Here is a 22298-nt window from a genome sequence, read left to right as displayed (position 1 = left end):
GATAAACAAGCAGTTTGACCGAGAGGCATTTCAGTTCAGAATACATTTTTATTTATTTTTATTGCGGGGTCTGATGTTTCTTCACTGGGGGTGAGGCGGGGTCTGCTGTTCCCTCTCGAGGGAGATAACCTGTCGTGGCACTCTGAATATTGGCTGAAGGGTTCCCTCCAGCAAGCTTCTGGCCTCCAGAGTCCAGAAGGCAAACCTTTGGCCATATGCCTTTGAAACAATAAGAACAAGACGTCATCTAAAGTATTGCATAGGGAAAGGCTAAGGCATTGGTGCACAATTGATATGCATTAATAATCTCAACAATAACTGACTAAAACACCTCATGCAATATTACAAAACATGTCAAAATGATGACACTGTCTGATAAACGGTAAACAGGCAGTCAGCACGTAAAGATTATTTACAATGAATTGAAATTGTAATACAATGACTATTAAAGAAGCATTTACACTGAAGACAGAACTTAGGCTACTGCTGATTTAATGTAGTGGACATATTGACATGCTTTTGTCATCATGAAGTTTAATTAATTAGCTGACTATAATTAATCATTAGGGTTGGGAAGTTTACTTTTTTTAAATGTAGTAGGTTACAGATGAGTAATTACCCTGTTAAAAATGTAATAAGTACTGTAACTTGACTATGTAACTATTTGTATTGAAATTCTAATGTTAATTATGGTTATTTTATGTTTTTTGTGAGTCACTTTGGATAAAAACCTCTGTCAAATAACATAACCATAACATACAGTTTTATTAAACAAATAAACAAAATGGTTAACAGTTGGTTTTTCAGCGAGTCATCATAGGCTAACAGATTACATTTAGCACTTGTTGCTTGTATGGCTGTTCAATACAACAGAATAGTTGTTAACTTTAAAAAAACAAAAACATGATTCACATTACTCACACTCTTACTGTAATTAGTGATTAAATTACTCAACTATGACACCTAGTTGGGCTTGCCAAAATCACGCTAGTTTCATTAAATAAATGATCAAATATGCTACCGAAGCTAATGCTTTTGGTAATGCTTTTGCCGAAAGCTATAGCTAACGAATAGTTGTTTTTAGAGACTTTAATACTGTTAGAAGCTATCATAAGCAAACAGATGTTTGTTTGTATTGCCTTAACACTATCATAGTTAATGTTAGCTAATCACACTTCATTTCAAGACACCGGAATTGTTATTAATGTTAAACAAATAAAACTGTAAAAGCACTTCACATTACTCACATTCTCTGCGTTAACGTTCACATTCATGTGAACGTGCTCCGTCACGTGCCGCCGTGACGCGGGACCTGTGTGTGCGGTTCTACAAGTGCGGTTCTGTAACTGCTGTCTCCGACGCTGCAGCTTCATGCTACTCAGTACATTGCGGGCCAGTGCGGAGCTCTCAGGATAAGTGTGTGGCATTGTTCTCTCACTCTGGCCAGAGTTGGGGGTATCGGAGCCAGGGGTGGGAATGCGTACAGAAGGCCCGGAGGCCAAACGTGCGCGAGCGCGTCCACGCCTAACTGTGCGTTTAAATCGCGCATTGAAAAGAACAGCTGACATTGAGCATTTTCTTTTGATGCGAACAGACCTACCGCGGCTCTGCCGTAACACACCCACAGCTGACTCACAATCTTTGGATGTAGAGTCTGCATATAGTGGTGCACCTCTGGACAGTAGATCCGCCCCGAGGTTCATCACTCCTGGTACGTGCGTCGCTCTCAGAGAGAGGAGACGTCTGCCGCTCCATAAGATCAGTTTGCGTGCCAGCATGTGCTCTGAAAGCTTTCACTCTTTCCGCTGACAGGCGAGCTGTAAAGGGCACCGAGTTCAGGCGTAAACCTAGGAAGAGTATAGTCTGCGCGGGGCACAACATGCTCTTCTCTGTGTTTATTATGAAACCCAGGTTGAGCAGGTGCTTTACGAGGACATTTGTCTGCGTAATAGCCTCCTGCTCCGACTGTGCGAGGAGCAGCCAGTCGTCCAGGTAGGTCGCCAGGCGAATACCCTGTTGTCTTAACGGGGCTATCGCGGCTTCCGTACGTCGTACAAACCCTCTTGGACTGAGAGACAGACTGTATTCATAACAGATCCCCTGAAATGCGAACCTCAGATATTTCCTGTGTGGGTGATATACTGGGATGTGGAAATACGCATCTTTCAGGTCGACAGATGTAAACCAGTCGTTTTGTCGCACGAGACGCAGCAGAGATGTGTGAGTGAGCATTCTGAATTTGTATCTTTTTAGATATTTGTTCAGAACCCTCAAATCTAGAATTGGCCGAATCCCGTTCCCTCCCCGTTTGGGAACGAGGAAATACTTGGAATAAAAGCCGCTCTGACTCTGCTCGATAGATATAGGCTATAGCCCTCTTTTCTAGAAGTGAGAGGATCTCTCTCTCTAGAATATGGGCTGACTCTCCTCGGGCTTGTGAATACAGAATGCCCGAGAAGCGAGGGGGGGTGACAGCGAATTGGAGTCTGTAGCCCCGTGTTATTGTCTTGAAAACCCAAGCAGATGTTGTGAGCATCTTCCACTGTATGCTCCTTAGAGCCAGCGGAGATGTCACGTCTCTTACCCTCTGAGTCTCTATTTGTTGTGTTATGGGGCCCTCTAGTGTCTGAACACGGTGGTACCCCATTTCGACAATCCCCACCGACACTGCGCAGGCGCATGAAGGTGGTGCCTTCACAACCCCAGCCGGCACTGCGCATGCGCGTGACGGTGGTGCCTTCACAGACCCGTCTATTATCCGCCTTTTGAGAGAGGCCGTAGCTGCTCTCAGAAGGGGAACAGTTGACGGACTGTTTATTGTTTTTATTGTTTTTCTTTTCATATTTTTGAGCTGCGCCCTTGGCCTGAAGCCTGGATGTGTCAGCGGAAAATGGTTTATGTGAGAAACAACAACAATATTGTGACATGTGTTTTTGCGGATTTGAGGATGGCGTTGAGGCATCTCTTGAGGCAGCGGGAACACATCTAGAGGTGGGGAACCGTGGACTTCCAGCTCTGTCACAGAGGGGAGAAGGGGGGCTGTCAGGCCGCCCGCTTCTTCTTCCTCGACTGCTGGCCGAAATTCTGGGTTGGCTGCGCCTGGGCTGCAGCCGGAACCGGAGATTTTCTAGGCCAACTCGCCCTCGTCTCCTGCCTGGGCTGGGGACTCGGGCGGGCTGCGACCTCTGCTGTTTTGGTACTTTGAACCGAGCAGGGTTCGAGGCAGCTTGGGCGAAGGACTGCCGCTGTGAAGGCAGCGGCTGGACCCTTCGAGGGAGACAGAGGTGGAGGGCCTCGTCCTCCTTCTTTTTCGACTCGCATCTCCTCTGCATGGAGGCGAGAGCGAAGCCGAAAATCCCCTCGGAAACGATGGGCATGTCTAGCACATCCTCCTTTTCCCGGTCTGGGAGGTTGGTGAGGTTGAGCCATCTAGCTCTTTCCTGCACCACCATGATCCCCATTGCCTTGCCCGTGGCCTGGACGGCGCAGCGTTGAACACGGAGACAAATGTCTGTGATCGCGGCCATCTCGTCCAGAACGGCCGGTCCAGGATTGCTTGACAGATCCTCGCAGAGCTCCGCTTGGTATGCGGTTAGCAGCGAGGAAACGTTCAAAGCCCTGGCGGACAATGCTGCGGCTCTGTAGGACCGCTCATGGTCGACTGGAATCGGTCCGCCTTCGCTGGCAGCGTGGGGTTCCTGCTTGGTGACGGGACCAGCCTCGGTAGGAGGTGGGCTGCCACCAGCGGTTCCATAGGCGGTATGCGGAGCAGGCCGAGCCTCTCCATACCGTCACAGTCTAGGGAGGAGGCACCCTGGATTGGGGCCTTGTTGCTAAAGGGCCGGTCTCTCCACGAGACCGACACCTCATCCAACATCTCCGGGAAGACCGGAAGGAGTTGCCTCTTTGTCCTCGTTGCTTGGGGAAAATGTTTCCCCTCGTAACGAGACCTGGAGGTCTCCTTGGCCATTTCGGGCCACGGGATGTCTAGTCTGGACGCGGCACGCTGACACACGGCCTGCAGGTCCATGCTCAGACAGGGCGAAGCTGGTGTGCTATCGCCCGGGAGAGCAGCCATCGCTCCCGGCTTTGCAGCCTGAGCCGATGACATGAAGATATCGTCTTCTTGCTCATCCGAATCAGACAGGAGGAACTCAGAGGCACCCTCTGGCGAAACCATGGTGAGGTCCAGCCGGGAGCCCCAGCTTGGTAAAGCGTGGGGCTCCGTTCTCGCGTCTCTTGCCGCCACCGGGTCCCAGCCTGACACGGCGCGGGACTCCGGTTCCGCAGCTGCCGCTGTTGATGAGCCCCAGACCGACACAGTGCCGGGCTCAATCTCTGCGGCGGACGCCCCCGCGTCTTGATTGCCAGCCGGCAAATCAGCGGACATGAGGGGGTCCTGTCCCGACAAGCTAGCTTGGCGTGCTAACCGTCGGCGGAGGCTCTTTACGGTGAAGCGGGCACAATGCCCGCACGAGCCGGGGTTGTCAATAGCCTGATATTTTCAACCCGCAGCCGCAGAGCCGAGCCTCCGAGTCCCTGACTCCCCTGGTGTGAGGGAGAGAGGCGTCCATCTTGTTTGCCGCGTGGCGTGGAGAGGACCCGCTCGTAACAGGTACGTTGTCGAGAAAAAAATAAAAATTCTTCCAACCTGTCCTTAATCCGGAGAAAAAAGGACGGTGTAGATTTTTTTCTCAAATAATATTAACTGGTGTGTTAATATTCTTTAATCTTTTCCTCCTCTGTGAGAGAAAAAGAAAAAACGTCCTCGCTACCGTGGTGTCGGTAGTGAGGGAAAGCAAGCTAGCAACAGGTGTGTTGTTAGCTTGAAAAAATCAAAACCGTACCTTAATTTCCGAGGAAAGAAAGGTCGAGGTCGATTGTAATACTAACTGGTGTGTTAGCATTAACAGTCTTCTTGCGAAGCAGAAGAGTAGCCGGCGAGTGCCCGTCGACCGAAAGTTAGCTTTGGGTTCAGTCTGTGGACTGTTAAACTAGCCCGGCTACCATCGAGATGTGCTCTGAAGCGAGAAGAGGTGTTTGAATGAAGCATGCGACGTAGCGCAAGCTACTTATAGGGGGTGGATTCCCTGACGCTGACGTCAAGATCACCAGCCAATCAGGATTGCCGTAATGAGATTGATGCTTCTGTTTGCTCCGCGATGAGGTGCATCCCATAGTGAGACATCGAACGGAGTGTTATGAATGAGAATTCTATTACTTTTTTGTAAAAGTCCTCTTTATCTTCTTGTAGTTTCAAAAGTCGAAATCATAAATCTAATCGATAGATTTATGATTCAAAAATGATAAAAGTAGGGTAGACATGTGGATATTATCCGGCTGAACAAAACGTGCATTTATCTAACAGGTACGTTTCCCACAGATCTTATTTCAAGTTATTTTCTAAAATCCTATGGAGAAATCTCATTGCTTTTTTGTGGAGGGAAGCCATGCGCAGCTTACTTCCGGGTTTTAGGACGCTTCTCTCGTCTCCTCTTCACACACCACACTTTTCGCGGCACACGTATTTACAGCCAATCAGCTCTGAATTATGTGAGATGACGTATGGTGGGGATGGCAGCACTATGCCCCTATGGTCATTATCTTTTGCCACACACATTAAATAGGAAAATACTCTGAACATGCGCAGTGTAGTTTTTACAGTCACCATTCACAGTGAGAGGGAGGGGCATGATTGGGTTTTGTCCCACATGGCTCTAAACAGCTCAATAGGCACACACTGTAGACACTAATTAGAAGAACACAGACTAAAACAGCAATGTACAGACGAATCAGATGATTAAACATGATCTTAAAATATATTTTATATTTTTTTATTTTATTTTTTATTTTATTTTTTTTGTAATCATTATTTTTAATACTTTCTGCTGACACTAGATGGAGCTGTGCCTAATGACCAGTCGCCACTGGCTATAGTATAACATATAATTGATTGCCTCTTTCAAAACTGTTCTACACTTCTAGACCTGAAGCTAAGCCAGCTGTGTCAAATCATTCCATTTACGCGATTTATTTCTGTAGGTCTGAAAAACTCATTAGCCTATATAACACTGAAAACGTTACATTAAACATCAAAGAAAACGGTTGTTTAATGAGTGAAGCAGACATAAAGAGCGGGACTAGCCACTATCCTCATAAAAAAAATTATAACCCTGCCTTCTGTTAAATGTTTTATGTAAGAGCGTAACCTTCCGGCCCCTGGGTGCACACCCTGGACCCCCTGATGTAAACCGGGTCATGATCTTGTCTCGTCACTATGTCTGGCCAAACCCATGACCTGCTTGAGAGGAATCTCTGTGTCACATAATGTGATTAGGAGACTACACCAACTGAGTGTGTCCGTGTGTGTTTGTTTTTGTTTCTCTGTCATATGATATAGTGTCCTTTTGTCTCACACCGAACATTTCTTTGCCTTTTATCCCTTTCAGTTTATGTGGTGGAGCGCTCTTTAAGTGCGCACTCTTTTGAAGTTGCAGATGTTCCTTTCTGCTGAATATTATAATTGTCTACATTTTAAATTAAGTTACAGTACATTGTAGCAGACACACAGACTGTTTGGAAAAGAAACTCAATAGCCTTTTATTCTAAAAAATCTTTGCCTCTTTTGCCTTACAAGTAATTGTAATTTAAATGTGACTTAAATATTTGAACCACCGCTGGCACTCGCTTTTGTCTTTGTGTTTTCGTGAAACACCACACACAGCTTTCTTATTCATAGAGATTCATATAATAAAAAATGAAAAGATAAATAGTTCTCCTCGACAACTGAAGGCAGCCTGACAGTATGTCCTTGTTAATTGGATGTGTTTATGATCAGTCTGGGCTTTATTTCCAGGTCGTTTCAGATGTACAGTGGTTTGCCTCGCTGCTCTGCCATCTGTTTTTAGCTGCGTTCATGCTCGAAGTAACTGTCCTTCCTAATCTGTAGACAAACACACACGCACACACTGCGCTGGAGATACACAGGGATGTGTCAGTGTGAAGGTGTGTCAGCATCTAGGAATGTGTTTTAAGACAGCAAAAACATATGATTAGTGTGTTTGTGTGTCAGGGTTGAACTATGACATCACGCAAACATTATCCTGAACTCTGCAGATGCACAATAAACATCTGGTAAAGGAAACAGTGAAGCTTAACCTGCTGGACGATAGAAAAGTTTGCAATTATCATAGTTTCAAACTAGTTTTCTTTTTCAGTCTTACATGAACACAAACACACACACACACACCATTTATGTCATGGCAATTTCATTTTATGTCACAGAGGTATCTGTGCACAAGGGTGGGGGTGTGAACTTAAACTTGGACTAAGTTTGTACATTTCTAAGCAATGACACCACAGACTCCTCGCTCCACATTGCAGCACCTTACATGCTCCAATTGGCCCTTTGTTATTCCATTTTAAATTCTCAAAATCAAAACTACAAGTCATAATCTCAATTTGAAGTGCTTCTCGAAGTGATGCTTTGTAGTTGGCCACACAATGGAGGCTATGGTTAACTTTGTCCTGAACTGGTTATGGTTTCCAGCAGAGACAAACATCAAAACATCCCAAGAAACTTCTCAAACCAGTCCTACCCTGTAGCATAAAACCAGCACAGGTGATAAACTCCACATTGAATGATTCCACATTGCACAATTGACGTTCAATGACAACATACAATGCAGATGTAGCGAGGTGGAAAGTAAGGATGTGAAGGGTAGGGGAGTGAATCTGACTTTGGAGCCTTTCCCTAAACTTCAGCATACCTTAACTATAGTTTATTTGCTGTAACCATGATGTTTTCTGTATGAAAAACACGTTGTAGTTTGTAAGGTTTTGCAAAAAACTAGAACTTGGAAAAACCTTTTATTAGATGTAAAAAACAACATCAGAGAGTTTGGAAGAGTTGGCCAATGTTGACATTTCCATTTGTTTGTAGTGTTATATTATCCTGGAATGTTAATATATCTCTTAAAGCTATAATTCTGCCCAAACATAACATAAAGAGGGCTTTCATTCGACCCTCATGCATTGGCTCATTGGCCTGATGCTGCACTTTCTATAATAAAAAAAGAAAGAAAGTTTGAATAGGAGTTAAATACAAAGTCACCATCATAAACATAGTGAAGGTGAACAGATTCGGATAAAGTTATTGGTTAAGTGAGTTTTCCAGCAGTCAGACTGTGAATGAGTCGGAGCCAGGTTTGGCAGGGAAAGCTTGAAAAGGCAGTTGATTTAATTTCTTTAATAATCGGGAAAATGTCAAAGAATGCTGACAAAGGTCCAAAAGTGCGATTCTAGATATCCTGTCATGTCCAAACAACGACCCAACAAGACTTTAGTGATAAAACAGAGTAACAATAGTTGCCAATTTTCTGCCAAATCGATTATTAAGTGTCAGGAGGAGACATTAACAGTGTTCTCAATTTGGCAACATTCTGACAAAGATCTGGCAGTCTTTGAATGGCACTATAATGGTCTACTCAGCTCTGTATATGATGCGTTTCTTGTTTCGCTGTACAGGTTTTAGACCTTCAGTTTTGTAACCTTGCCCCATTTCAACAATGTCAACGTCCAGTGATTTCAAACTGGATCAAACAATTACTTTTGGAGAAAATCCTCTAACAGGGCCGGGATTATCTGTTTTAATATTACTCTACATTCACAAGCACAGCTATACCGTCTAATAATGATACAAGTGGGAGGTACACACACACACACACACACACACACACACACACACACACACACACACACACACACACACACACACACACACCACACACACACACACACACACACACACACACACACACACACACACACACACACACACACACACACACACACACACACACACACACACACACACACACACACACACACACACACACACACACACACACACACACACACACACACACACACACACACACACACACACACACACACATCTGAGCCCACCTACAGTGTGACCTTATATTTGCTTAATGAGGAGCTTAGTGAGATGTGTGTGTGTGTGTTTGTGTTATATACACCCCAGTGAATACAGCATGAGTGCATAACTCAGCAGTGCATAAGTCTCTGCTGCATTGTACTGTGGTGTTTGTAAAATGTCAAAGGAACAAATTAATCTGTTCAAATTAAATCCTCTTTTAATCACACACACGTACACAACACACACCGTGCAATTTAGTCTCTGCTTGTAACCCATCCCAGTATTAGGAGCTGACAACTACTCCAGAGCGCCGGGGAGCAATGCGGTGCCGTGCTCAAAGCCAACTCGGTACTGCCCAGGAGGTTAAAGGTCCACACTTGAACTGACGACCCTGTAGGATAAAACAAAACATAAAATTCAAGCAGGAGATCATTTATTTTGTAGAAAAGTTACTTTAATACATCAAATAAAACGTAATTTAACTAAAGCCTTAAAAAAATGCAATTCTGGGCCGTTATTTAGCTCACCTGGTAGACCACACACTGGGGCTCACAGGTTTGAATCCGACCCGAGGATAATTTACGCTTGTCAATCTCTTTGTCTCCCCCTTTTCAACTCTCTCTCCAATAGTGAACCAAATGAATACCACTGTCCCCAATATTGTTTGACTTTATTAAAGCATCATTACATTTAAACTTGTACTATGTTTTTCAGGTGAAAATGATGTTTTAGTGGATGTTGTTTGCATTATATTGCACATGTTAGTATTTATGCTTTCACAAAGACACAGTAGTAGGTTTGACATTTGTAAGCAGGCTGCAGAGTCAACTTGCACAAAGCAAGAGAGAAAGAGAAGTTGATCAATCCAACAAAATACGATCCGCCTGCTCTCTAAACAGCCACCATGTTGGGAGCTGCTGGATGCATGTGAGGGAAGTCTGCCTCTCAGTTTGTGTTTGGTGCATTATTGTGTGTGTGTGTGTGTGTGTGTGTGTGTGTGTGTGTGTGTGTGTGTGTGTGTGTGTGTGTGTGTGTGTGTGTGTGTGTGTGTGTGTGTGTGTGTGTGTGTGTGTGTGTGTGTGTGTGTGTGTGTGTGTGTGTGTGTGTGTGTGTGTGTGTGTGTGTGTGTGTGTGGTTGCTGCAGTGCCCCTGCTGAAGGGCAAACAGTAAGGCCCTGGTCAGCATGATGTAGGTCTCCTGAGATGTCCTGGGGTTTTTGGATCAATACCTTTCCTCCTGCATCTCCCTGCCTCACCCCTCCTCACCCCTCCTCACCCACTGGCTTGACTTTGGGCTATTTATGGTATCTCTATGGATTAACAAGACCCCAACAATCAATGGGCCAAACTTACTATCACTGTACACTCCCTCCTATATCTCGCTTTGTACCTCTGCTTGTGTCAGCTCCTTTTCTCTGGAAAACTTTTAGTCCTTGTAGTTTCTCGTGTTGTCCTGAAACAGCTGAAATGACTGGGAGTGCAATGTACACACTGTCAGCCGAACAGAGACAGAAGCAAGGGGAATATCATTTATAATGCAGATGCAACCTAATACGGTCTATGTTCATATGAGAATTCACACAGATAATGATTTTTTCCTGCTGACGTGGGAGTCTCTCTTAGTGAACCCATTCTGTGTCTCGCTATGACTCCACCACAGTTTGCAGTAAAGAGTGTCAGTAGAAATGTTGTCACCCACAGGGCAATTGGTACCAGCGCCTGTTCAGACCACATCCTAGCACAAGCCATGGTGTAATTGGGTTATTTGTGGGTCTTTATATGATAAAGCTTTTAACAATCAAATAAAACCTTTTTTTTTTCAAGTTCAAACGCTATACTTTTCAACCACCAACTCACTAAATGCAGCCTTTTTAGTAAAAAAGATAATTTATGGTACTATAACGTTTCTTGTATCTGCAAATGTTAATATAGTGTTTATATTTATTTTCCAGACATTACTAATCGAACAATAAATGACAAGAAATAATGTTACTGGTTATGATTGAAGCCTACCACTAGATCTCCAAATCGTAACGGTTCTCTGTCTTGAACCGTCTTTTTGAACTCTACCTGTATCAGATGTGTGATGATATTCTGGTTTATAAAATTACAGAAACATGTTTGTCATGTCCATGTATCAGCAGCAGGAACCTGTACATTAATCTGTGTGTACTTGTACTCTGATTCCGACAAACAAGGCACTGAAGACAATGACAAAATGCTAGGGTTGGGTTAACATTATAATTACCTGTCCCCTGACAGCAACAGAATAATTCATTTTTGTTCTACTTCAAGTGTTCAGTTGAATAAAATGTCACCAACACCAAAAGCCAAACATTTTGGTGGCACCACTGAAACGTCCACTTGGTGAAAAGCAATGGAAAAATATCCACTGCACATGAACATTTGACTGGAGAAGTGTTGATACTACTTACCTATAAAGGTATTAATACCCAGCTTATAAAAAATATCTGTTCAATGTCCTCAGCTGAATTACAAAATGACAAATATCATGGCCAACAGGGAGGAGGTTCAGCATCTGACTGAGTGGTGTGCTGACAATAGCCTGGCCCTTAACACAATAAAAACAAAATAACTCATTGTGGACTTCAGGAAATCGAAAGGCAACACACACACTCCCATCCACATAAATGGAACGGCGGTGGAGCGTGTGTCTAGCTTCAAGTTCCATGACCTCTCATGGTCCAACAATACCACCAGCATAGTAAAGAAGGCTCACCAGCGTCTCTTCTTCCTGAGGAGACTAAAGAAAGATCACCTCTCTCCTCAGATTCTGGTGAACTTGTATCGCTGCACCATTGAGAGCATCCTGACCAGCTGTATCACAGCCTGGTATGGGAACTGCACAATGCTCAAGAGGAAGGCATTGCAGAGGGTGACGAAAATCGGCCAACGCATAATCGGTGTCCCACTCCCTACCATCGAGGACATCCAGGGGATACGGTGTTTGCAGAGGGCGCACAACATCTTCAAAGACACCTCTCATCTGGCAAACTATCTGTTCGTCCTCCTACCCTCGGGCAGGCGCCTCAGGAGCCTCCGGTCCAAGACCAGCAGGTTCAGGGTCAGCTTCTTCCCCAGGGCTGTTACCCTGCTGAACGCTGCCCGCTGATAGACTCAAGCCCATACTCACCATCCACCTGTTTATATATTTTACTGTCAATGCTGTTTACACTGTATATATTCATCTGTTTATAGCCTATTTATAATTATTCTATTTATAATAATTCCATGTATAATTATTCTCATTATGTAGACTCCTGCACTGCTTTTTTGCACTTCTGGTCAGATGCCTAAACTTACATTTCGTCACTAGTACATGTACTACGTAATGACAATAAAGTTCAATCTGAATCTGAATATCAATCAGATATTGCCATTACTGATTGCTTATTAAAGGGCCCATGTCATGCTTTTCCGGTTATTACCCGTCCCCTTGTGTGTTATGAAGGTTTTTCTGCATGTAAACGGTCTGCAGAGTCACAAACCCTCAAAGTACACCCTGTAGCGAGTAAAACTCTAACACAGAAAAGACCTGTCTGTGCTGCCCCAGAACGCCTCGTTGGAGATTTCTCTTTTTCCATTGTTTGCTTCTTGGGTTCTGTGACGTGTGAACACCCAAATCAACAACAAATGACCGGATTGGCCCAAATGGACCAATCCGCGGAGCACCCCAGGATCCCTTGGCTAACTAACAAGGAGTCCCCATTGACTTGCATAGAGCTCCTGGTAATAGACAAGTTGGGATCGTGGAGAAATGCTCTCCGCAGACCCATTCTCACAGCGTTATAAACCTTTTTCTTACTCAATATCAAGCCACACTTATTGTTTTTACTTCGGCTGTGAGTGTTTGTGTGTGCTCAGGATGAGTTTCGCTTGTTCTCGCTGTATCGTTGACCCGGAAATCTGTCCGCTCCTCGCAGCAGCTCGTCCCGACCAATCAGAGCGCACTGGGTTCACGGAGAGCGGGGGGGGGGGGGGGGGGGGGGCAGGAGCTCCAACAAGCCGTTTAGGACAGAGAGTGAATACACATGCTATACAGAGATGCTGCGATTTTGGAAAATTGCACAATTTAAATCTATTCTAGTAGACCTCAACAATGGAAATATGATCAGTAGAAATGGCTATGACATGTGACCTTTAAGGTAATTACTCGAGCAAAATGCCAATATTTTTAAGGTTACTTGTCTTATTATAAAGTTAACTGAATATTTTGTGGGATTAACAGATAGACAACGTCTTACATAGTATCGTATACATAATAAATACATATATAGTAATAGATATATATGATTTAAATGGGCTGTACCCTTTGGATCAGATATTGTCCTCATGCAACCCACAAACTGTATCATAGAGCACAATTTAGCAGCGCACTCTCCCAGTCTTTATCTGATATAGTGATTTTTAAACCATCTGTGGTCATTGTGGTTTGCTCTTCACTTTAACAATAGTTCGGAGTCGAGCACAATGGCACCCTGACCCCCCGTTTCCTTTAGTGGCTATCCTGATTAGCTAAGTGACATGTTTCTCCCATGCCATTGTTAATGTATTAGTGTCTGGAGCAGTAACTGCGCTCAGCTAATCATTTAGTGATGGTTATCATTCAGTTGTTCATTGTGAGGGTCTGCGAGATGTACTGTAGATATGGAAGGAGAGGGAGAGAAGAAAGAAATAATCATGTTGTAAGAGTCATAAAGGATGGGAGAGGAAGGTTATTGAGTAAGATGCTGAAGAGAGGAAGGCAGATGAGGCCTTCTGTTGTAACAGGAACGATTATAATGTTGTGAGAAAGGGTTTTCAAAAACGGCTTTATTGTTTACACTCACAACATCACAGACCTATGTAATCATGTCATTTAACTCTTGCAATTCGAAACACTGCGATACACATTGTTTGTTTGCTTTATTCTGAACAAACATTTAGACCAACATTTGAAAAGGATTTCTAAAAGAGATGCAATTGTAGCTCTGTTAAACACAAACAGAAAATGTATTAAGGTACATTAGAAAACAGTTTTTAAAAGTAACACTAATGAAAGACATAAAAGGAAACCAAGTTTATGTTTACAGGAAGGATACACCGTAACAAAATAATAGTGCACATTTAGTAATTCAAAAATAATATTGCAAAATCAATGCGTTTTAATGCTAATTTGTAAAATAATCCAATACGTTGACATTCTCAGACACAAATACACTTTAAAAAGTCAACACATTATTTTGAAAGCAATCCTTATGAATGTTTTATTGTTATCTGTTGGAAAACTGTCCCCTTCCTGTAACTCAATAACCTGAGGATTACATTATATTCTGATGACTTCACCTCTATGGATTAAAAAACACCTGATCTACTTACTGCTATGCTTGTACTTATTTGGCAGCTGATGCAGAGTCTTTGAGTTCAGCAGTGCAAGTCTAACGGGTCAAAACAGTTTGTACTAGAACTGAACTTAAGTGCAAATAAATCCAAGCTATAACAGCTTTAACAACAAAACATGGCATCATTCAGAAAAACACTCTTAAGCGGATCCAATTTCTTTCGAGTCCCGTGATTTGAATTCCCATACGTTGAAGAAAAGTGGTCCGTGTACACAACTGTACTTGTTTTCACAGTGTCTGCACATTCAAACCTGGAAGCTGCCATTGAATAACTACTGTACCGTCTAATTGGATGGCCGTTTAGTAACTCTGAAGGAGAAGCAATTGTTGCTCTTTCACTTTACCTGCTCTGATTGATCCTGAGTCACTTTCTCTTTGCCAACCTCTTCTCCTGGTTCCCTTCTTCTTCAATACATGAAGATGAGTAATATCGAAGCCCCTTTTGCAGCATCACACATGAAAGTAATATCTATTAGACAAATACAAGTAGTAAGTGGGGATGGCTCACTCAACAAAATACCCCTTACCTATGTGTACATCTTATTCCCCAACCAATACAACAAAGCCAAAAAAAGACTACTTGAAAAACACTGACTTTATGATTCGGGTGGCACTTCATGACCAATTTGCAAAGATACAAAAATGAAGGTGTGATTTTGTACCAAACAACGTTATCGTTTCTTTGTAGAATATGAAGGCTGCAGCATCACAATGACTTTTAGTGATTTTGATAACATTTTGATTATATGTTCAGACCTACTTCTTAAAATGATAAATATCATTTTTGGACAAGTCCTTCAAGTGTGATGTTAGTACTGTATTATCCCGCTGTTGTTTGTGATTATAACAGATGTTTCTCCCTTTACTTCCAGCTGCATTCTGGGGCGACATCGCTTTAGACGAGGAGGACCTGCGCATGTTCCAGATCGACAGGACGATAGACCTCTCGCAGCACACACACATGCACACACACTCCCGGCAGGGGCACACGTCTGGTAAGTGGACTCAACATCTCACTCTCACTCAATAATCATCATGTAATCCTCTCTCTCGCATGCTTCCTCTGAAACTCTCTCCCTGATTACCCATCGTAGAGTAAAGCCGCTTCAATCGGAAGAGGACAGAGGCCACCTGAGGATATCAGCGTTTATTGTGCATTGTTTTGATTCTTTGCTCATGTGTGAATCAGGTGGCCTGGAGGAACATGAAATCTCTAAGAAGAAAGGATCTTTATATCTTCTGCTGGAGAGAATACGCAGGTTTGGCCTCGGTAAGGACTGTAAACTTCACTTTTCATGTTCAAGCTAATAAACTACAAATCCAAAATCCCTTACCTTACTGCCATAATGACATCCAGGCTCTAGCGTGAAGCCTCTGGTTTCCATTATTTTGTATTCAGTATGGAAACCAACTGTTGTGCAGGGACTGAAGTCTTTTAATAGACCCCTAAAAAAAGCTGTTTAAAGGAAGTTTGAATGCACTACCAAGAGGATTTTTGGTTGCCGCTTGCCACTTTAACCATTTCAACTTTGACAAAAGGGGTGATGAAAGTTTCACTGTTATAAAAAAACGTGTATCACGTTTCAATTATCTGCAAGTTGATTGATTTGATGTGATAGTGAAATCATTCAAACTGAATTAAGTAAATTAAGTGACTTTCTTGGATCAGCACTGCACAGAAAGTTGTTTCTTCTTCTGCATTAAAGTCATTTTGGCTCATTGTTACAAGTGGGATACATACACAAAGCAATGTTGGTTTTTCCACTCTAATCCAATATGAATACAGCTTATATCATCCTTTAATGGAGAATCTCAAATTTGAATTTTTTGACAGTGAGAAAGTCAGGGACCTATATATCCTTTATTTAACCAGGTGAGAACAAACTCTGAAAGGTCACGCATAATAAGACCCAGTGCGATCCAATAATCTTAGAGCTAAATTATAAATCGACATTCATATTAATAGACCAGTCATTTATTCAGTTTGAACACACACAGCAAGATCTTGTTTTTTTTGCTCGCTCTGTTAGACTATCTTCCCAAGAACTTCAGCAGGGGAGCGGCCAATCCGAAGAGCCAAACCGGGAAAGGTGGGAAGATCAGGAAGGTTGTGAAGAGACGTATTCCTCGAGCAGCCACGTCCCGGGCTGAGAGGATATGGCCTGGAGGAGTCATTCCCTACGTCATAGGAGGAAACTTCACTGGTAAGCGCCTGAACTGGACTGCTGCCTGTACGCCTCAACTGTAAAATACACACTGACGCGTGATTGTGTGAAAGTAGGATGTGAAATGTGTGTGTTTCAGGTAGTCAGAGGGCCATGTTTAAGCAGGCCATGCGTCACTGGGAGAAACAGACGTGCGTAACTTTCATTGAGAAAACGGATGAGGAAAGCTACATCGTGTTCACCTACAGGCCCTGCGGGTGAGTTTGGTGAATCTCTTTGTGTATGTGTATGTGTGTGTGTGAGAGAGTGTGTGTGTGAGTGTGCAGTTCAGTAGTGACCTTGTCACAGCGAGAGACCATACGGTCACTCAACAATGGCTCCACTTTCCTTCCTGTCCTCACGCTGCTCACTCCAAGTTTTTGTATGTTTGTGCAGTTTTTTGTTCATACTCTGCAGAAGAGCATTGTTCTGTCGAGTGGCAGCACGATGGGGTCAGAATGTGTTTGCACAGTGGTGGCTCTTCACTGACTGGCTGAGAGGTTTGAGATAGGGCTGCACGATATATCGCGTCGTGACGATAATCGCGATATTCACATCACGTGGACGTGCACATTTTTTAATTAAAAAAAAAGATTATATTATAATTATTATATTAATAATATTTTTTAATTTTTTAGGACTTGCGATATTAAGTAGGCAAATTAACTCAAACACGTCAGGTTACAATTATTTTGCTACAAAAGGAAAACTTGCACGGCTCTGATGTCAGGGGTACTTGAGTGAGTGACATGCAGGCTCTGCATGCACAGCAAACCACCAATCACAATCAAATCTCCAAAGCAGACGGACCCGGTGATTAAAGGTAAAAACACTGAATAAAGTAGTTTCAGGTGTTTCTCCAGGGCAGGTCGGCGCTGCTAACCGAGCTAGCTCAGCTTGTTGCTCTGATAACTTAAGATCCTGACGTCTGTGACTAAAATCCTTCATCCGGTTAAATATAGTTAGAAAAATACCAATTGTATAGAATTAAAGTTCAAGAAAGGATGGTTTGCGGGGAAAAAAACGGTATTTTCTTCAATTCCTGTATGTTTTCATATCGCAATATATATCGCAGGGGGGGGGGGGGGAAATCGCAATGTCAGTTTTTTCCCAATATCGTGCAGCCCTAGTTTGAGATGTTAGGGTTCATCTCTCTGAACTGTCGTTGTGCAGACGGATAAAATAATAAGACATGTAGAATAGATAAATAAGTTGATAAATTAATAAGCGGCAGTAAATGCACCAATAGCAAATCTGATGGATGATTAATTGAATTCATTTACAAAAACAACATTCACTATTATTTTATACTACTGTCAGTCAAATCCTTCGGGATAATCACTGCTTGTTGTACAGAAGAACCCATTTGAAGATGTGTTGCATAATTCTTACCAAATGTCCTATTGCGCTTTTCAGAATTCAGACATATTTTATGAACATTTTTTATTTTGACTTGAAGTGAACGAGGCTGGTCCAACATCTGTATTGTTACTAGTGACAATAAAAGATTCAATAGCACCGAATATTAATAAATATACATATTAACTGTTAAAATCTTGCCCAAACTGTCTGGCCACATTTGTAGTCTTATTTTCTTACCCTCTTTTTAATGGAATGGAAAGGGTCTTTTATAAACAAATCTTATCTTTCTCAAATATTATGCCAAGAAAAACCACATCCAAGCTTAATTATTGATTCCAATACACACAGCTTAATTCTATTAGGACTTCTGTGGACTATATTAATATGTTTTGGTTGACCGAAGAAACTGCAGATTGTATTATGTTTACCTTAATATGTCTTGTTTTTTGTAGCACCTCGTATACTTTATTTTTGATGATGTATTCTATTTTACTTAAAGAATGGAGGAATCTGCATACATTTTAAAATGTATCTTATTTTTTAAACGTAAATGCCATTTCATTCAATGAGTGAAAGATCAGCGTGTTTACAGATGATGCCAGTTTTCTCGTCCTCTGTGATTGGCTGGCTGCATCAGAGATTAGACACTTTAATCTGATGTATAAATACCCTGCAGCTTGGATGTGTGACAGAAACAGGCAGACACTGGGAGAGAAAGGAAGAAATATATAAATTATGTTTTATGAAAGAAGCCCAGTACATAGCATGTGGCACCTGTCGTGGGTGAAGTGCTGGTACTAAAGCTGTACATGCTGGAGGAAAATACTCTATCTACTCCAATGACTCCTGATCCCTACCCTGCAATCAGCTCACTGCATAACTTTAATCAGATTTCTTAGCCTGGCACAGATGTCTCGGTTAACCAGAAAAATGTGTGTTTGTGTGAGTTTTCTGTGAGCAGCAATATGTGAATTCTCACAGCTTATGAAACCACAGCGTTATCAGAGCGTTGTATGCAAATAAATCCTGACTCTTTCCCTGTGGTGGACGTAGTATGGGGCAGGAAATCCTGGAAAGACTGTGTGAGTCTGGGTGTGTGTGAGTGTGATTGTGTGTGTGTGTGTGTGTGTGTGTGTGTGTGTGTGTGTGTGTGTGTGTGTGTGTGTGTGTGTGTGTGTGTGTGTGTGTGTGTGTGTGTGTGTGTGTGAGTGTGTGTGTTAAAACTGCACTGCTGAAGCTTTTTTCCACTGCCAAATGTGTAGTAAATATCATCCGCCTATCTCCCTGCTATCAACTTCCTACTAATCCTTATTAGGTGTTGTTCCTATGTGGGTCGTCGTGGCAACGGGCCCCAGGCTATCTCCATAGGCAAGAACTGTGACAAGTTTGGCATCGTGGTGCACGAACTGGGTCACGTCATTGGCTTCTGGCACGAGCACACGCGGCCTGACCGTGACGATCACGTGACCATCATTCGAGATAACATACAACCAGGTGAGAATCGGTACCCATGATGCACCTGGGCCTCGGTTAAGAAAACTATAGGGTCAGTAGTTAATTTATTTTACTTGATATTGCCATCACAGTAGCATTTGAATTGGACCTAAAATGTATATGCAAGGACCGGATGCAATAGGCTTCGTGTTTGTAAGAAAACGATTACTTTCAACACCTGTCCTCCTTTTTATAAGTTTAAAATAGAAAAAAATATATACAGATACAGTTAATTCACAAATTCATGCTCAACTAGAACAGCTTTCAGTGAGCACAGTCCTCTGCCAAGTCCAATATCCCATAAAGAGCTCTTCCGATGCTCCCATTTCCAGAGTTAGGAATTCTGTCCTTCATGAGGCTTAACTCGTAATGTAGGCCCAACAAGGAGGCGTGTGGCGCAGTGGCCTAGTGCGTTGGTGTTCGGATCAGGGGAGCACAGGTTCAAACCCCACTGCAGTCAGCATGTCGTTGTGTCCCTGAGACACTTCACCCCAAGTTGCTCCTGTGGGGATTGCCCACAGTATTGAGGATGTAAGTCGCTTTGGATAAAAGCGTCTAACAAGTGACATGTAATGTAACATGGACTCAGAGATTGCTCAGAGCGCAAATACAACACGTAGATATTTGTTACAGAGTTGTTGTTTCGACTTAAGGATGAGTTCTTGGTAATGTTTTCTAGCTGCCAAAACTCCTTTTACCGATTACTCTGGCACCAAACGATTACAGCACTAATATCCTATCTCACAATGTTCAGACATTATTAATGTATCCGCCCTGTGATTCAGATCTGCTCCAAATGTAATGACTTCATCCCTGGCCCATGCTACACCTCTTTTCAACAAGTTTTATGACAACCCGGCCAGTAGTTTCTCCATAATCATGCAGACAGACAAACAGACTTACCAAAAGGAAAACAAAACCTAATTCCAGGAGGTAAAGATACATTCACAAAACATAGACAAGACGAAACATAGATGTGTCGACAGGGGTATTAGGGGTGAGAACAATCTCATCTTCCTTTTAGGCATTACTTAATTAAAAACATTTGTGTTGCATTAACAGAGGAGACTGATTGTCAAACTCTGTTAAGCGTAATACAAGTTTCTAAGAGGAGTTATATGAGGACGTTTTTGGACAACGCTTGTGTCAGGCCTGTGTGAGTGTGAATAAGTCGTCTAATGACTGTGAAGTCACCTTGACCCTCCGGACTGTCTCTTTTCCTCCCACACACTCCTTTGAACACGACTTTGCCAGAAAGGTGTTAAATCAAATGACAGACCTGACCCAAGTTTTTATTTAGAAACAAATCTGAGCTCTCCACGGCTCTGCTCAATTGGACTTCAAGTATTTTAATATGCAGTAATCTTGACACACCTAATAATTTTAGCTTTGTGTGATCTGTAAGGATTATACTTGTGTTTGCGTTCATGGTGGATGAGTGATAACATTGAAATGTTCTTACGCTGCTGTGCTTTGCGTGTGTGCAAATGTGTGTAAATGGGTGTATGTGTGCTTCGCAGGTCAGGAGTATAACTTTCTCAAGATGGAGCCAGGGGAGGTCAACTCTCTCGGGGAGCCATATGATTTTGATAGCATCATGCACTACGCCAGGAACACCTTCTCACGGTAACTAGCGGCACAGTCTGCTCTCATGACCTGTGTTGAATTAAGAGTTCATATACACACGCTGAAAAACCAAACAGACTTCAAACCTGAAAAACGTTGATTTTGTGAAACGTTGATTTTGATTTTTTTGAATGTTTTTTCATGTTGATGTTGTTTAGTGGAGCTGATAGTTAAAACTACCCTTGACCAACTTTCATCACTCAGGGCAAGTAAAGGAATGTTAAAAGTGAATAAAGAAAGACTGCAACTATTTATTACCCTGGCCACATGGTAAACATAAACCAACACACATATGTCCAATTCAAGCAGCTGTAATTATAGTTATAAAAGAGTTTTTCCATTTATGTTTACTTTTGACCCATTAAACTAACCAATATCTTCTTGTGACCACATGTCATTAGTTTTGATGTCTTCTGGCTCTGACCAGCTCAAATAAAAATGGATTTTTTTGCCAATGTAAAAACAATATGGAAGGGGTTGCCTATAGTGATAACATATTACCATATTAACTTAAAAGTTGATGATATAGATACAGATATGTATTCAAAATACCTGTTTTTAAAAAATAATAAATAATATGAAAGGGACTTGAAGAGCTGCAAAACTCCAGGAATTCACAAAACAGGCAAAACACAAAAAAGGTCCTCATAAACACATTTGTTCTGCTATCATATCATCCTAATCAGAATCGGAATCCGAATACCTTTATTCGTCCCGCAGAGGGGACATTTGCATTTGTTACAGCAAGAAAAGAGCCAAAGTTAACTAAGAAGCATGCATAAAAATGAAAGATACAAAAATAAAAATAAATTACACAATTTACAAAATACACATCTGTAATATGTCTCTCTCAAACATCTGGAATCAGCCAGTTATTTGCCAGTATGATTGATCTCAGGTTTACTTTCCATGTGAGGATGCTTTTAGTCTCTGCAATATCTACTCCTTAAACCTCTTAAATTCCTCCACTCCATATCACAACACAAAACAAGATAGTGATTAGTATTTGCTCTGAGATCATAAATTGTGATGTTTTGAAGAAATATGAATGTGTGTTGAAATCTCTCGTTTCCTTCCGAAAGGGGGATGTTCCTGGACACCATCCTTCCGTCCAGAGATGAAAACGGGGTCCGGCCTGCTATTGGCCAACGCACAAGGCTCAGTAAAGGAGACATTGCACAGGCAAGGAAGCTGTATAGATGTCCAGGTACTGATATATATATATATATATTTACTATGAGACAGTGTGGTGTGTGTGTGTGTGTGTGTG

General features: G+C 42.4%; 1 protein-coding gene across 2 annotated transcripts in view; it reads left to right on the top strand.

Moving 5' to 3' along the window:
• tll1 (tolloid-like 1) overlaps positions 1-22298 on the top strand; it is a 61902-nt gene that overhangs the window by 12261 nt on the left and 27343 nt on the right. For both annotated transcript variants that reach the window (XM_034085717.1, XM_034085727.1), the window contains exons 2-8: positions 15215-15337; positions 15532-15612; positions 16373-16546; positions 16647-16764; positions 19224-19402; positions 20923-21028; positions 22111-22235. In XM_034085717.1, the coding sequence (XP_033941608.1) occupies positions 15215-15337; positions 15532-15612; positions 16373-16546; positions 16647-16764; positions 19224-19402; positions 20923-21028; positions 22111-22235 (906 nt within the window). The remainder of the gene's footprint in view (positions 1-15214; positions 15338-15531; positions 15613-16372; positions 16547-16646; positions 16765-19223; positions 19403-20922; positions 21029-22110; positions 22236-22298) is intronic.

Source organism: Pseudochaenichthys georgianus, chromosome 1 (assembly GCF_902827115.2).
Source record: "Pseudochaenichthys georgianus chromosome 1, fPseGeo1.2, whole genome shotgun sequence".
Lineage (NCBI taxonomy): Eukaryota > Metazoa > Chordata > Actinopteri > Perciformes > Channichthyidae > Pseudochaenichthys > Pseudochaenichthys georgianus.
The sequence above is the reverse complement of the archived record's forward strand: the minus strand, read 5'-3'. Positions and strand labels throughout refer to the sequence as shown.